The 17,130-nt window shown below is 39.6% G+C and overlaps 1 protein-coding gene across 8 annotated transcripts in view; it reads left to right on the top strand.

Annotated features, from left to right (window-relative positions):
* HEATR5A (HEAT repeat containing 5A) overlaps nt 1–17,130 on the top strand; it is a 125,458-nt gene that overhangs the window by 31,187 nt on the left and 77,141 nt on the right. For 6 of the 8 annotated variants that reach the window (XM_031668193.1, XM_031668192.1, XM_031668195.1 and 3 more), the window contains 6 exons: nt 1,107–1,362; nt 1,907–2,062; nt 4,716–4,966; nt 8,573–8,684; nt 13,842–13,994; nt 16,904–17,003. In XM_031668193.1, coding sequence (XP_031524053.1) covers nt 1,107–1,362; nt 1,907–2,062; nt 4,716–4,966; nt 8,573–8,684; nt 13,842–13,994; nt 16,904–17,003 — 1,028 coding nt within the window. The remainder of the gene's footprint in view (nt 1–1,106; nt 1,363–1,906; nt 2,063–4,715; nt 4,967–8,572; nt 8,685–13,841; nt 13,995–16,903; nt 17,004–17,130) is intronic. The other 2 variants (XM_031668197.1, XM_031668198.1) reach the window with 1 other exon arrangement.

Genomic DNA, 17,130 nt, shown 5'->3' on the forward strand with positions numbered 1-17,130 from the left:
ACCATTTTATATGGCTTTAACCCTCAGGGAGTACAGCATGTAGTTTACTTCAGTGCTTAAATTTTTGGTCCTAAACAAATTTTAAGAGGTAAACTCTTGGAAGAGTTATCTTACCATAAAACAAAGAGATATCTGCCTTCTTTCCTTGGATTATCTTTTTTTGCTAAACCTGTTACCATTCAAAGCAAACTTGTATTTTTGAAAAATTCACATATATTGTCATTGTTTTATACTGTATGTAGTCTCCATGAAAATATGAGCTTCCCACTATAATTGTAATTAAACTGTGTGTTTCTAAGGAACAGATTACCTAAAACTACTTTATATCTGTGGAGTAAGGGAAACTGTTAATGTTCATGAAAATAAAGAATTCAATTCCCTTAGAGTTATAATGTTGGAGCATAGTTAATTCTTATAATATGTTTGTATGTTTAAATAGAGATTTCTTGTTCAGAATGTTAAATCTCTTGGAGCCGTTGTTCACAGAAGCCACAGACACATTTTACATATTAGCTGGGTATGCTGACTATTCTGAAACTGTAGTCTGACCAAAATAAAACAGGGAGGTAACATAAATGAAGTCTTGATTGGAAGACTATGCACTTCAGACCGGGCGCGGTGGCTCACGCCTGTAATCCCAGCACTTTGGGAGGCCAAGGCGGGCAGATCATGAAGTCAGGAGATCAAGACTATCCTGGGTAACATGGTGAAACTCTGTCTCTACTAAAAATACAAAAAAATTAGCCAGGCGTGGTGGCGGGCCCCTGTAGTCCCAGCTACTCGAGAGGTTGAGGCAGGAGAATGGCGTGAACCCAGAAGTAGAGCTTGCAGTGAGCCGAGATTGCGCCACTGCATACTCCAGCCTGGGCAACAGAGCGAGACTGTGTCTCAAAAAAAAAAAAAAAAAAAAAAAGCCCTTCAGTTCTGGCTTAAAACAAACAAAAACAAAATGGTGCTATGTTTATATATTTCAAGTGGCTATAAATTAGGAAAGAATACAATTTATAAGGAATAAGAAAAATATTAGTAAATGCTGCATATTTTGTGAGGGAAAATACAGAATTGAAACAATTTAATATTGAAAATAAAACTCTTTTCTTTTTTAGGCTTATGTGGTATTTGTTTCAACATTAGGAGGAGCTTGGCTAGAGAAAAATTTTGCTGCCTTTCTTTCTCATATCCTAAGCCTTGTGTCACAGTCATACCCTAAAGCCACCCAAACTCAGATTGATGCCATTTGCTGTCGCCGTTGTGTTTCATTTATTCTTCGAACTACTATAGGTGGTCTTCTTGGAGAAAAGGCTCAACTTGCTGTTGTAAAGGATATTTGCCAGGCCATCTGGAAGCTAAAGAAAGTTATGGGTATGGATCTCTACTAAGACAGTTTGTTTAACAGTGCTAATGGAATTGTCCCTTTGGGAAGGCTAGACTGATATATGATACTGTATTAATACAGAAACCTTGAAGGCTGATAGAAGTTCCTCAGAATTCCTGTTGTACTTCCTGTAGAAGTTAAGATAAATTATTTTTGAAACAGTCTATCTCAGTTGCTGTACCATCTTAAGTCTAATCTCCTTATCTCGAATACTGGTAATGTTGGATATTAAATATCAGTAATGTTGAAATCATTTTTAGTTTCCCATGAGTTCTCTCTTTCAGTGCCATTTGCTAAGGGAGTAGTAAGGGATCTCTGATTGGAATGCTTGAACTAAATTGGTTATAGTAATTCATTTCTTTATTTATTGATGCAAGTCACCATTTAAGCATTTTAGTTATTGCCTCAAGTATTTCTTATAGATCAAGTGTATATATTAATTTTCGCCGTTACACTTTTTAACTCTTCACACCCTTTTCAATATATTTTAATACAGTGGTGATGCATAGTTAATTCTTGCATTTCTGTCAGATGCCGTAATGAGTGATGGTAATTTGGAAACCCGGGTTGGTTCCACAGATGTAGCAGCTAGCCAGCATATGCTGGTTTGTGCTTTACAAGAACTTGGAAATCTCATACACAATCTTGGCACCACAGCGGCACCTTTGCTACAGGATTCAAGTACAGGTATATCTGTTGTTTGTAACTCATTGGAATACCTTTTTTTCCCTTGAACACTAGATAACTTTGTTCCAAGGAAGGAAATCTTCATATAGTTTACTTATAGATTCCGTTATAGATTTATTAGAAATGTTTTATGAAAAATTTATAATCATTATTAAAAAGATGTATATTGTTTAGTTTTTTTCTTTTGTAATTAAAGATTGTTCTGTAAGTCTCCGCCCCACCCCCCATTCTAGAGACTTATAAGATAACCTGGAAAAACTTTACAGAGAAGTAAACCTGAACTGTCTCTGCATCTGCAGTGAAAACACTAGTACGGTACAAGTAATTCAGTTCCTCAGAGGTCTTTAAAGCAGTATTTTCTTTCTTTTTTTAAGTATTTAATCACTTTATAATAGCTTTATTCAGATACAATTCATGGTTAGGCACAGCGGCTCATGCCTATAATCCCAGCACTTTGGGAGGCCGAGGCAGGCACATCACTTGAGGTCAGGAGTTCAAGACCAGCCTGGCCAATGTGGCAAAACCCCATCTCTACTAAAAATACAAAAATTAGCCAGGCATGGTGGCTCTTGCCTGTAATCCCAGCTACTCGGGGGGCTGAGGCACGAGAATCGCTTGAGCGCCAGAGGTGGAGGTTGCAGTGAGTCGAGATAACGCCACTGCACTCCAACCTGGGCAACAAACAAAAGAGATGTAAATCACTTGCCATGAAGTTTACGCTTATGAGGTATACAATTCGGGGGTTTTGAGTATATTTGCTCTACTGTACAGTTACTACCACTGTCTAATTCCAGAGTCTTTTCATTACCCCCAGGAAGTTGTCATTTCCATTTCCCTTTCCCCCAGCCGCTGACCTCCATGAATTTACTTTCTGTCTCTGTGAATCCACCTATTCTGGATATTTCATGTTTAAAAAAAAAAATTCATTCAATATATAGTCATAACTGACTTGCTTCTTTTTAAAATCACTTTTAAAAATCATTTTTGAGGCCTGATATGGTGGCTCACGCCTGTAATCCCAGCACTTTAGAAGACCAAGATGGGAGAATTGCTTGAGCTGAGTTCAAGACCAGCCTGGGCAACATAATGAGAACTCCTCTCTACTAAAAATTTTTTAAAACTTAGCCAGGCACGGTGGTGTGCACCTGTAGTAGTCCCAGCTCTTTGGGAGACTGAACCAGGAGCATCACTTAAGCCTAGGAGATTAAGGCTACAGTGAGCTATTATCATGCCACTGCATTCTATCCTGGGTGGCAGAGTGAGACCCTGTTTCAAAAAAATGCATCATCATGGCTTTTATCCTTTGTGGTACACATTTCTTTCTGAGAAACTTTACATTATATTTGTGTGTATAAGCTATTTAGATCTGGGACACTTACTTAAATAGAATTTGACATGAAGCATATGTTTCATGAAAGTTTATGTTGAATCATAGCAAATAATACCTTTTCTTTTATTGGTGGTGGCGGTCACTTCACTGTCTTTGTCGTTAGTTGATTAGTAGCCCACTGAGGACCTAGCGAAGCCTTGATTTTAACATTGTGTTCTTGTAAGAGCAACATGGTGGATAGAAAGTGTATTAATTATGTAGGCCAGGCACGGTGGCTCGTGCCTGTAATCCAACACTTTGGGAAGATGAGGTGGGTGGGTCACTTGAGGTCGGGAGTTCAAGACCAACCTGGCCAACATGGTGAAACCTTGTCTTTACTAAAAGTACAAAAATTAGCCAGGTGTAATGGCACACACTTGTGATCGCAGCTACTCAGGAGGTTGAGGCAAGAGAATCACTTAAACCCGGAAGGCGAAGGTTGCAGTGAACCAAGATTGCACCACTGCATTCCATCCTGGGTGACAGAGCAAGACTCCATCTCAAAAATAAAAAAGTATACTAATTATGTAGATAAATGTACTAGAAGGATTAAAAAATAAAAAGGATGGGGCAGGGTATGACTTTTTTTCTTTTTTTTTTTCAAGGCAGGGTCTCAGTCTGTCACGCAGGTTGGCATGTAGTGGCGCAATCTCGGCTCACCACAAGCCCCGCCTCCCCGGCTCAAGTGATCCTCCCACCTCAGCCTCCCTAGTTGCTGGGACAACAGGCATGCGTCACCATGCCTGGCTAATTTTTTGTATTTTTGGTAGAGACAAGGTTTTGTCATGTTGCCCAGGCTGGTCTCAAACTCCTGAGCTCAGGTGATCCACCTGCCTTGGCCTCTCAAAGTGCTGGGATTACAGGCGTGTGCAACCACAGCTGGCCAGGGTGTGACATTTCTTTTCAAGGTGTTATTTATTGATAATTTTTAATTTTTAGTACCAAATTAATAAGCAATCTGAAGCTAAAGTAAGAGATTGGCTGATTTAGGAAGTAAAGTTTTCTTTTGTATACGGACTTAATTTAGGACAGCTTTCATGAGATATATTACTAGAAGTAATTCTTAGGTTAGAAAATTATTTTGCATAGGAATGGTGAGAAGGGAGAAAAATGAAATTAAAAGAAAAAAATTATTTATAATTATGTATTTTTCTATTATAATTTGGCTTTTGATAAAAATATATTTTATATCCATGTAGCTATGTATTCTTTTGACTATTTTATGATCAGTTGAGTTTTATCTATATGTACCTAAGTTATCATTTGTTTATTCTGTCCTTCCAGGCCTCCTTGACAGTATCTTGTCAGTTACTCTTCATCCTAGCATTTCCGTTCGACTAGCAGCAGCTTGGTGTTTACACTGCATTGCCGTGGCATTACCCTCCTACCTAACACCACTCTTGGATCGTTGCCTTGAACGGCTTACTGGACATAAGTCTTCACCTGAAGCAGTGACTGGCTTCAGTTTTGCTGTGGCAGCTTTGTTGGGAGCAGTAAAACATTGTCCTTTAGGAATTCCTCATGGAAAAGGCAAGGTAATGATTTCATTCTCTATATATTATAACGTGGTGCTTTTTGTTAGAAGTGTTTTCACATAGTAACAGAATTTGTTACTGAATGCTTTATTTTTCTGTACATCTAGCCCTGCCATGTAAGTACATTTAAAATTTTATTGCAGAGGATAAATAGATCTGCAAAAGAAATCTTAAATAACTAAACTTAATATTTAATAATTTAGTTAGTAGTATTATTGGTGGTATTACTTTAAAAATAGTTTACATATCTTAAGATCAAGTAGATAAATAATTATGTTAATGTTCTTAGGAACCAAGATTTTCAATATAAGTAAAAAGAACTGTAACTGTAGAATTGAGATTAAGTAAAAGCCCCATACGTTAGATTCAAATTGAAATTATCAGTATGAGCTCATTTTAATTTTTCGAAAATACTTACATCCTCCTTTTGTGCAGTGAACAGGCCTAAAAGCAGTGATGACCCAGTGTCGGGGATACCCCAGTGCCCAGGTTATAGCTCTAAATACTGTTTCCAACCAAAAAGGAGTCAGGACTCCATGGAGCAATGGCTGCTTTCAGGTGTGGGGCAGGAAATGCACAACTTAAACTTGGGATATCTTGTCATGCCAGAAAGTAAGGAAGTCATCAAGGAATACTGTGTTCATTTTAAAAGGAGGTAACTTAAGGGACTCCCACTGATCAAAGACGGCATGATTTATACATCAAAATTAATAATGACTACAGGGAATTAAAACATACTAGATAATATATAAAATTTCATGAGTTCATAATGATATTCAGCTTCTCCAAATTGTATTGCTACCAAAAAGTTTCATTTTCTAAGTAAATTTAGAATCCAGCACTCTCAGACAAATAAATGATACAAACCTAGTGAATAAATAACCGAGTTTTAATGTACAAAGAATTTTGAAGAGAACTAAAGAAAAATTTTAATGAAACCTAGATAATATAACTAGGCAAGCATGGTGTTTGAATTTTGCTTCTTATTTAACAGCTAGGAATTGTAAGTTGTCAGAAAACATTATTTGACAGTGAAAGCCTTTATAACCCATACCTCTCACAAATTCGTAAATATATTTGAAAAAATATATCACCATTATTCCTTTCTTTCAAATTGCCACTCTTGTGTCATTATGGAGTTTGATAGGATATCCACCACATGGTAGGCTCTGCAAAAGACCATTCCGTAACTTGAGCAATTCAAAAAATATTTTGAGTATTGCCAGTGCCGTTGAAATAAGGTAGGTAACAACTTTGGAAGATGAGATTATTTATTTGAATTTATTATTTTAGTTATATTCTTAACACATCACATCTTGCTAAGCAAAGACTTGTCATTGAATGTATTTAATTAAACCTATTCTCATATCTCATTAATTCAGACAAGGTTCCCATTCCCGTATTATATTTGGAATTTCTTTCCAGGAGAAGATCCACTTGTTCTGATTTGACTAGAATGATTTGTTTTGTCCTCACTCTTTTTGAGTGCTATCCATTGACTGTATAAGCTGCAGGGAGTCCTAAATTAGTAGTAAGTTGGTTGGTTGTTTTAAAATACGCTAGTCTTCCTCTTTAAAAAATTTGTATGCCAACTCATAATACTTCCTGCTTTTTCAGAGGTGATTGGTAATAGATGTTTTCTCATATTAGATGCTCTCTGGCCTTTGTAATATGTAATCATATGTTATCCGTAAATGTGAAATGTCTGGTTTTTCCTCTCTGTTGTTTATAACACTGCCTATTTCATGGACCCCTTTTTTTTGAAACAGGGTCTTGCTCTGTCACCTAGGCCAGAGTGCAGTGGTGAGATCATAGATCACTGCAGCCTCAAATGCCAGGGCTCAAGTGATCTTCCCATCTCAGCCTCCCAAGTAGCTGAAACTACAGGCGCATGCTTCCATTGCCTGGCTAATTATTTTTCTTGTGAAGATAGGGTCTCACTCTGTTGCCCAGGCTTGTCCTTTTTTTTTTTTTTTTTTTTTTTTTTTTTTTTTTTCCAAAAAGACATGGTCTTTCTTTATTGCCCAGACTGCAGTGCAGTGGTGTGATCCTAGCTTACTCCTAGGCTGATCTTGAACTTCTGGCCTCAATTGGTCCTCCCAGCTTAGCCTTCTGAGTCTTTGGGATTACAGGCATGAGCCACTATGCCCAGCCTCATAGACTTTTTTACTACAACATTTTAATAAATTTCACTCTTCAGTGTGAGACTATTTTGACTACCTCTAACCACTATAGTATACTACCTCTTGGAAGACTATTATCAGCTACTGAGTTATAAAAGTAGTATGTAGGCTGGGCGTGGTGGCTCAAGCCTGTAATCCCAGCACTTTGGGAGGCCGAGACGGGCGGATCACAAGGTCAGGAGATCGAGACCATCCTGGCTAACGGTGAAACCCAGTCTCTACTAAAAAATACAAAAAACTAGCCAGGCGTGGTGTCAAGCGCCTGTAGTCCCAGTTACTCGGGAGGCTGAGGCAGGAGAATGGCGTGAACCCAGGAGGCGGAGCTTAAAGAGTCACTGGGACAAGCAAGCACTGCACTCCAGCCTGGGTGACAGAGTGAGACTCCATCTCAAAAAAAAAAAAAAAAAAAAAAAAAAAAGTAGTATAGTTTTTTTTGAGACTGAGTTCTCACTTCCTTTCAGCCCCAGGCTAGAGTGTCAAGGGACTCCATCACTGTAACCCTCCTCTCCTGGGTTCAAGCATTTTTCTTGCTCAGTTCCCGAGTAGCCATGATCATAGAGACGGGTTGTCATCGCTTGGTTAATTTTTTGCATTTTTAGTAGAGATGGGGTTCCAGTGTGCTAGCCAGGATGGTCTCGATCTCCTGACTTTGTGATCTACCTGCCTTAGCCTCCCAAAGTGCTGGGATTACAGGCGTGAGCCACCGCACCCGGCCGTATGTAGCATTTTTAAGAGAGAGACTCCTGTAAGAAAACTTTTTAGGCCGGGCACGGTGGCTCAAGCCTGTAATCCCAGCACTTTGGGAGGCCGAGGCGGGTGGATCACGAGGTCAGGAGATCGAGACCATCCTGGCTAACATGGTGAAACCCCGTCTCTACTAAAAATACAAAAAACTAGCCGGACGTGGTGGTGGGCGCCTGTAGTCCCAGCTACTCGGAGGCTGAGGCAGGAGAATGGCGTGAACCTGGGAGGCGGAGCTTGCAGTGAGCCGAGATCGCGCCACTGCACTCCAGCCTGGGTGACACAGCGCGAGACTCCATCTCAAAAAAAAAAAAAAAAAAAAAAAGAAAACTTTTTTGGGTAATTATGGATTTAAAAGGATGGTTGCTCAAAACTAAAAGTAAATTCAAATTCTGTACAGCTATACTTGAATAATCTTACATTGTTGTCACATGTGCTCTACAAAAAATTATGAGGTTGTTGTGTACTACCTCATATACCAGTATTTAACCTTGAAAACTTAATTTTTTATCGTTTCCTTTATGACAGTCCTATTATGTAGTCTACATGAATGAGAATTCTTTATCGTTTACATTTATTTTATGTAAGAATTAATTCAAGAGATTATTATTAGCTGCTATCATTTAGTAATTTATAAACTGATATGCTTTTTTTTAAAACTTGTTCTTCTATATGTAAATAGATTATTATGACATTAGCAGAGGATTTGCTGTGTTCTGCTGCTCAAAACAGTCGCCTTTCAGCTCAGCGCACACAAGCTGGATGGTTGCTGATTGCTGCTCTGATGACATTAGGTAACAGTCTGTAGAAGGTTTACATACCTTGAAATACTTTGTGTTTTCTGAGTGAAAGGATTCTTTTATGTGATTTGATGAAACTAACTTTTAATACGTACTAGAATTTAAATAGCCACACAAACATTTTTCTTCTAGTAGTCACCTTAAAAAGCCTTTTACTTTCTTTATTGCTTAAAACCTTTTGAGACCTCTCTTGATTTTCTCTTCTGGACTAGATTGTAAGTCTCAAGTAGGACAAGCTGATTTACTAATCATCTTTCAGGCTTAACTCTGAACGACTGTGGCTTTTTCAAAAATCATTGACATCCATCTTCAGAAAAAAAAATTTCCACAATATAGGCAAAAGAACATATCCATAGCATGGGAATCCAGTTCTATAATTGTTTGAGGATTCATAACAGCCAATAAGGTTGCTACATTGAAGAGACTGAATTTCACTTAAATTATATTTATTAAAAAACAGTAATTGTTTTATAGTCATGACTATTTATATCCTGTAAATTTTTGAGACAGGGTCTCACTCTGTCACACGAGCTGGAGTGCAGTGGCATGATCATGGCTTACTGCAGCCTTGACCTCCTGGACGCAAGTGATCCTCCTACCCAAGCCTCCCAGGTAGCTGGGACCACAGGCGTGCAACATCATGCCTGGCTAATATTTAAATTTTTTTTGTAGAGATGGGGTCTCACTATGTTGCCCAGGCTGGTCTTGAACTCGTGGGCTCAAGCAGTCCTTCCGCCTTGGCCTCCCAAAGTGTTGGGATTATAAGCATGAGCCACTGAAAACTTTATTTATTTATGTATTTATTTATTTATTTATTGCCCAGTCTAATGAAACTTAATTTTATTACTTTATCACACCTATATTTTAAGTCTCTGTTGTCATACAAATTATAGCTCACATATAAAACAACTGGCTGAGGCAGCGCATGGTGGCTCATGCTTATAATCGTAGCACTTTGGGAGGCTGAGGTGGGTGGATCACTTGAGGTCAGGAGTTCAAGATCAGCCTGGCCAACAAGGTGAAACCGCATCTCTACTAAAATACAAAAATTAGCCGGGCCTGGTGGCGCATGCCTGTAGTCCCAGCTACTCGGCAAGCTGAGGCAAGAGAATTGCTTGAACCCAGGAGGTGGAGGTTGCAGTGAAGTGAGATTGCACCACTGCACTCCAGCTTGGGTGACAGAGCAAGACTCCCTCTCAAAAACAAAACAAAACAAAAACAAGTAAGTCGGGCGCAGTGGCTCACACCTGTAATCCTAGCACTTTGGGAGGCCTAGGCGGGCGGATCATCTGAGGTCAGGAGTTCGAGACCAGCCTGGCCAACATGGTGAAACTTTGCTTGTACTAAAAAAAATACAAAAATTAGCCAGGTGCGGTGGCATGTGCCTGTAGTCCCAGCTACAGGGGAGACTGAGGCAGGAGAATTGCTTGAACCCAGGAGGCAGAGGTTGCAGTGAGCTGAGATCATGCCACTGCACTCCAGCCTGGGTGACAGAGCAAGACTCTGTCTCGAAAAATAAAAATAATAAATATTAATAAAATAAAGCAACTGGCTGGATTTGGCCAATAAATCATTTTGACACCTATAAAGTAATTTGACCTAAAGGAGCTTAAATGAGAATAAACAGTCATAAATGAAGAACTACTTTAAGTAGTGTTCTTAAGATGATTAAAGAGATTTATTGAACTAGATCAGGTTTAGCCTCAAGGAGCCAAATTTGGCCTGCCATCAATATTTGTTACACAGCCTGTGAGCTAAGTTTTTATATTTATTAATGGTTGGGAAAAATATATATTTTGTGGTACATGAGAATCATGTGAAAGTCACATTTCAGCATTCATAGTTTTATTTGCGTACAACCACACTTGTTAGTGGATTGTCTATGACCTTTAGGTGTACAGTGGCAGAGTTGAGTAATTGCAACAGAAAGTATGTGGCTCTCAAAGCCTCAAATGTTTACTATCTGCCCCTTTACAGAAAGTGTTTGTTAGCCCAAAGCATAGATCATCATTTCACAGTGTGCTGGGAATAATGTAGTCAAGCTTTTATTTGCTTATTGCTGGATGTTCATGCCTGCCGTATTGAAGTTCCTGGTGAATTAAGGAGGAAATAAACTATCTAATCGCATTTTGATAAACAAGAGCTTTTAAAACAAGGTAATTGTGTTGGAGGAAGACAACAAGAGGTCCTTTCTCCTGTACATCATATTTTACTGCATATTCATAATCAGCATACAAAAAGGGATTAAAAGTTTTAATTAAGGTTTTGTTTAATTACTCTGTTTTCTTGGGTTTTACTCATTTTTCTTAACTGTTCTTTCCCTTTATTATCGATTTTTATTCTTATTCATTTATTTATTTATTTGAGACAGGGTCTCACTCTGTCATCCAGGCTGGAGTGCAGTGGTACAATCATGACTCACTGCAGCCTCGACCTCTGCAGGCTCAGGTGATCCACCTGCCTCAGCCTCTTGTGGAACTGTGCACCACCACGCCTGGCTAATTTTTTGTAAAGATGGGGTTTTGTCATGTTGCCCAGGTTGGTCTTAAACTCCTGGACTCAAGCAATCTGCCTGCCTTGACCTCCCAAAGTTCTGGGACTACAGGAGTGAGTCACTGCACCTGGGCTATTATCAATTTTTAGAATGCGTTAGTATCATAGCAACTTTCAGGGGGGACCAGTGAGGTTTTTGTTTTTAGGTATCATTATGAGCTCATGGAATTTTATAGATTTATATGTTTTAATCACTTGCGATCATTATTCCTTTCGATCATCAAATTGTCTCATCTTTGGTCGTTGGGAGTCCCTTCAAGTTGGTTCATTTGTCCTTTTAACATGAACCTAGCATTCTTTGATAATGTGTTTTTGCATGCAAGATGTCCCAGGTTTTACATTGTACATTTTCTGCCTTAGGCTTGCCATCAGCCATTTCTCCAAGGAACCTTGATTCCTTTTGTGGGAAATGGAATTTTTTTTTTTTTTTTCATTTTTTTAGGAGACAGGGTCTCACCGTGTTACCAGACTGGAGTACAGTGGCACCATCATAGCTCACTGCAGCCTTGAATGCCAGGTTCATGCAGTCCTCCTGCCGCAGCCTCCTAACTAGCTAGGACTATAGGTTAGCACCTCTACACTCAGCTAATTTTTAAATTTTTTTTGTAGAGAGGGGATCTTGTTGTTTCCCTGGCTGATCTTGAACTCCAGGGCTCAAGTGATCCTCCTGCCTTGCCATTCCAAAGTGCTTGGATTACAGGCATGGGCCACGGTGCCCAGCTGGGAATGAGTTTTAGACAGCAGTCTTAGTGCTTTGTTAATTTTTGCTTTGCATTTTAAACATGTCTTCTCTGTTTTTATCATTCCCTTTATAATTTATAATTTTCTTCATTACTTCACTGTGAACTAATGTAAACACAAAACACATTCATTCCTTGAATGTGAACTACACACTTAAACCTTTTTTGATACACTTCCCAGTTTATCTGATGCCATATAAAAAAACTTGGATTTCCAGATTCCTCCATATCTTGTCTCTCTGTGGATGGCTCATAAAGTGTATGTGTGTGTGTGTTGTGTTTGCTAGATACATTATAATAATAAGTATTTATTTATTTAAAGAAAGGCCCTTGTTCTGTTACAGGGGCACAGTCAGACCATAGCTTGCTGCAGCCTTGATCTCTTAGGCTCAAATGATCCTTCTGGCTCAGCCTCCCAAGTAGTTGGGACTACAGGCATGTGCTACCACTCCCAACTAACTTTTTACTTTTTTGTAGAGAGATTTTGGTATGTTGACCTGGCTGGTCTCAAATGCCTGGCCTCAAGCAATCCTTCAGCCTCAGCCTCTCAAAGTGCTGGGATTACAGTCATGAGCCACCTTGCCCAGCTCTAAGTGCTGTTCTGTGTATAAACTAATATACACCTCAGAAACTGTCCTTTGAATAAAATACTGTTACTCTCCCCATTTATGGATGAAGAAATTGAGGCACAAAAAGGTTAAATAACTCATCCAGGTTTACACAACTGATAAGTGGATGGAGCCAGGATATTAATCTAGGCAGTCTCCCTCCAAAGCCAAATGCAGTTCTGAGCTATGGGTTTGGAACAGAAGAAAGACATACAGTCAGCGGAATGTGGGAGTAAGAAGTAGAGAGTGCTTATTGAAGAAGTTTAAGGTAACTCCAGAAATTTAAAGAAGAGTACCTGAGGAGAAAAGCTGTGGGTTTGGGTTTTTAAAAAATTGATAATGTTATTGCACGTTGTTTTGTATTATTACTGGGTTTGTGTCATGATTCCTTCAGTTCATAAATGTTGCTCTGAAACCTTTTTTTAACAAAAAATATTCTATTCAGACATTTTATATCTGATTTTTGACCTGGAACAAGTTGCTATCAGAAGGTAGCATTATTCTGAAGATCAAGAATACAGTTGGCTCACATCTGTAATTCCAGCACTTTGGGAGGCTGAAGTGGGTGGATTGCTTGAGTCCAGGAGTTCAGACCTGCTTGGGCAACATGGCAAGACCCCATCTCTACAAAAAAATACAAAAATTAGCTGGGTGTGGTGGCACGCACATGTAGTCCCAGCTACTCAGGAGGCTGAGGTGGAAGGATCACTTAAGCTCAGGGGGGTTGAGATTGAGATTGCAGTGAGCTGTGATCATGCCACTGCACTACTAAACTTCAACCTGGGGGACAGAAAGAACCTGTCTCAAAAAGCATGCTATGTTGTTTGTTACTATAATAATTGTACCTTGCATTTATGTGGTCCATTACAGCTTTTCAGAGTTCTTTAAAGTGCATTCTATCATTTGGACCTGACAAGCCCTTAAAGACAAGCATTACAGGGGGTTTTAGCTTTGTTTAATATGTAGATGAAACTGAGTCTCAAAGGCGACATAGCAGTAGTGGAGGAGCTGACGCTAGAGCCCTGCCTATACCATTAGTTCCTTGTTTTTCCTCTCTGTACTCCGGCACCTTCAGATAATAATTCATTCAGTAATAATTTGGAACCTGAAGATAATTTGGAACCTGAAGAAGGGACAAAATATTGCAATAATGAATTTAAATGTTTAGGAGAGAAGTTCCTGCTTAATAATAGAGTTTTAAAGAGTGACAACCTTGGATTCTTTCAAGTGACAAGTTGAATAAATTACAGGTCCTGCAGTTGTTAGCCATCACCTTGCTCGAGTTCTGCTGTTGTGGAAGTGTGTCTTTCCAGCATCTCCTAAAGATCTAGAAACAGAAAAGAGCCGAGGAGATTCGTTTACATGGCAGGTAACCCTGGAAGGACGAGCTGGTGCACTGTGTGGTAGGTTGGATTTAGTCTTGTCTCTCCCTTTCCTTTGGCTTTTTACCCACCTTTTATCTTTAACATGTACTTGTATGTTTTATTTAACGCGAGGCAGGGGGATATGCCACTAATGATTTTTTTTTGTAACTGAACAAAAAAATTTTAACTGATTAATTGGTAATGATAAACTGGTGTATGATATAATAAACCAGATTTGAGAGTTCTTAAGATACATGTTTTATTAGGTGCAGGCCGGTTAAAAACTGTCAACATTGTTTTGTCTTAGGTAAGCATTCATTCCTCTTTTCAGAAATACTAAGGTTTGGTTTAATTACTGTTAAGAATGGTTTCCATTTAGCCTATACAGTTGACCCTTAAACAGCATAGAGGTTAAAGATGCCAGTGCCCCTCAAAGTCAAAAAATCTGTGTCTAACTTTTAACTCCCCAAAAATGTATCTAATATCCTACTGTTGACCAGAAACCTTACTGATAACATAAATAGTCAATTACCACTTTTTTTTTTTTTTTTTTTTTTTTTTTTTTTTTAAACAGGGTCTCACTGTTGCCCAGGCTAGAATGTTGTGGTGTGAACACAGCTCACTGCAGTCTTGGCCTGCAGGGCTAAAGTGATGCTCTCACCTCAGCCTCCCAAGTAGCTGAGACCACAGGTGTATGCCACCATGCCCAGCTAATTTTTAAACTTTTTGTAGAGAGGGAGTCTCACTATGCTGCCCAGGCTGGTCTTGAACCCCTGACCTCAAGCAGTCCTCCCACCTCAGCCTCCCAAAGTGTTGGGATTACAGGCGTGAGTCACCACACCCAGCCCCACATATTTTGTATGTTGTATATATTATATACTGTATTCTTAGGGTAAGCTAGACAAAAGAAAAATGTTATTAAGACAATCATAGGGAAGAGAAAATATATTTACTATTCATTACACGGGAGTAGATCATCATAAAGGTCTTCATCCTCATCGTCTTTATGTTGAGAAGGCAGAGGAGGGGTTGATCTACTTCTCTCAGCGGAGGCAGATGCAGAAGAGGTGGAGCAGGTGGAAGGGGAGGCAGGAGAGGTAGGCACACTCGGTGTGGCATCTGTTGAAAAAAATCCATGTATAAATAGACCTGGAAAGTTCACATTTGTGGTGTTCAAGGGTCACCTGTATATGAAAGTTGTACCTTCTACAATATATAGACTGTTAAAAGTAATGTTTTGGCTGGGCGCAGTGGCTCACACTTGTAATTTCAGCACTTTGGGAGGCTGAGGCGGGCGGATCACCTGAAGTCAGGAGTTCGAGACCAGCCAGGCCAACATGGTGCAACTCCATCTCTATTAAAAATACAAAAAAATTAGCCGGATGTGGTGGCATGTGCCTGTAATCCCAGCTACTCGGGAGGCTGAGACAGGAGAATCGTTTGAACCCGAGAGGCAGAGGTTGTAGTGAGCTGAGAATGTGCCATTGCACTCCAGCCTGGATGACAAGAGTAAAACTCTGTCTCAAAAATAAAATAAAATAATAATGTTTCACCATGAAGGGTGAGATCGCTGGAAAGATGTGGAAGCATTGGTTTTGGTTTTTATTCAAGGCATTTTTACTCTTAAAGACCACTTTTGAAATTGATCTTAGCCAGATTCAGTGGCTCACGACTAATCCCAGCATTTTTGGAGGCTGAGATGAGTGGATTGCTTGAGTTCAGGAGTTCAAGACCAGCCTGGACAACATGGTGAAATCCTCTCTCTACAAAAAATGCAAAAACTAGCCAGACATGATGGAGCATGCCTGTAGGCTGGGGTGGGAGGATTACCTGAGCCTGGGAGGTGGAGGCTTTGGTGAGTTGTGATTGCACCACTGCATTCCAGCCTGGGCAACGGTGAGATTCTGTCTCAAAGGGTCCAGGGGTGGGGGAGGTGGGGGCAGGAGGGAGGCAGGGAGGGAGAAAGAGAGAGAGAAAGAGAGAAGAATTGATCAGTCTGACTTTGTTTTTTGTTTTTGAGACGGAGTTTCGTTCTTGTTGCCCAGGCTGGAGTGCAATGGCGCGATCTTGGCTCACCACAACCCCTGCCTCCCGGGTTCAAGTGATTCTCCTGCCTCAGCCTCCTGAGTAGCTGGGATTACAGGCATGCACCACCATGCTCAGCTAATTTTGTATTTTTAGTAGGGACGGGTTTCTTCATGTTTGTCAGGCTGGTCTCAAACTCCGGACCTCAGGTGATCTGCTCTCCTTAGCCTCCCAAAGTGCTAGGATTACAGGTGTGAGTCACTGCGCCTGGCCCAGTCTGACTTAAAAATACTCATCTTATTCTACGTACATCTTATTCTATGTACAAAAGTAATTCATTATAGAAAGTTATTTATTTCGGGCTGGACGCCGTGTCTCACTCGTATAATCCCAGCACTTTGGGAGACCCAGGCAGACAGATCAGTCACTTGAGGCCAGGAGTTCGAGACCAAGCCTGGCCAACATGGTGAAACCCCGTCTCTTCTAAAAATACAAAAACTAGCCGGGAGTGGTAGCACACACTATTTGTTTCAGATAACATCTGTAAAAACCTAACATGCTGACTTGAAAGTCAATGTGATTCCACGGAACTAGTTGTAGAGCTGGAAAACTTGAGTCTAAGCTGATTTTTTTTTTTTTTGCTTCTAAGCTTGAGGGCTGAGTAAAAGTAAAACCTTAGGACAGCAGCATTTTGTGAATACGGTTATTGCTTCATCTTAGTAATCCTAGAGAGTTTTTTTTTTTTAAGTATGATTAGGAGTAGAAGGCACTATGTACCTTTTTATACTACAGTTTCAGGAATTTTTTTATTTTAGCAAATTGCTTTATTACTCTAACAAGAATGCTAATGTTATACCATAATCAAATGTGCCTTTCATGGTTGATTACAGTATGCCCAAGTAAAAGTCTGTTTTCCTTTTCAGCTATCAAGAGCTTTGTTTCCCACTGTGGTGATCTCCTTACTGAGGAAGTAATTCAGCGTCTTCTTCCACCACTTCCTTGTGCTGTGGATTTGCTAACTCAGTAAGGATCGACTATTTAGATTTGATAAAATTTTCTAAGAGGAATTAGTTGCCCTCTGATTATGTAATATTCCTTAAGTACATTAATAAGGCAAATTTCTATAGTTGGTGAATGATTTTATAGAGGA

The sequence above is a fragment of the Papio anubis genome, chromosome 7, assembly GCF_008728515.1.
Source record: "Papio anubis isolate 15944 chromosome 7, Panubis1.0, whole genome shotgun sequence".
NCBI classification, from domain to species: domain Eukaryota; kingdom Metazoa; phylum Chordata; class Mammalia; order Primates; family Cercopithecidae; genus Papio; species Papio anubis.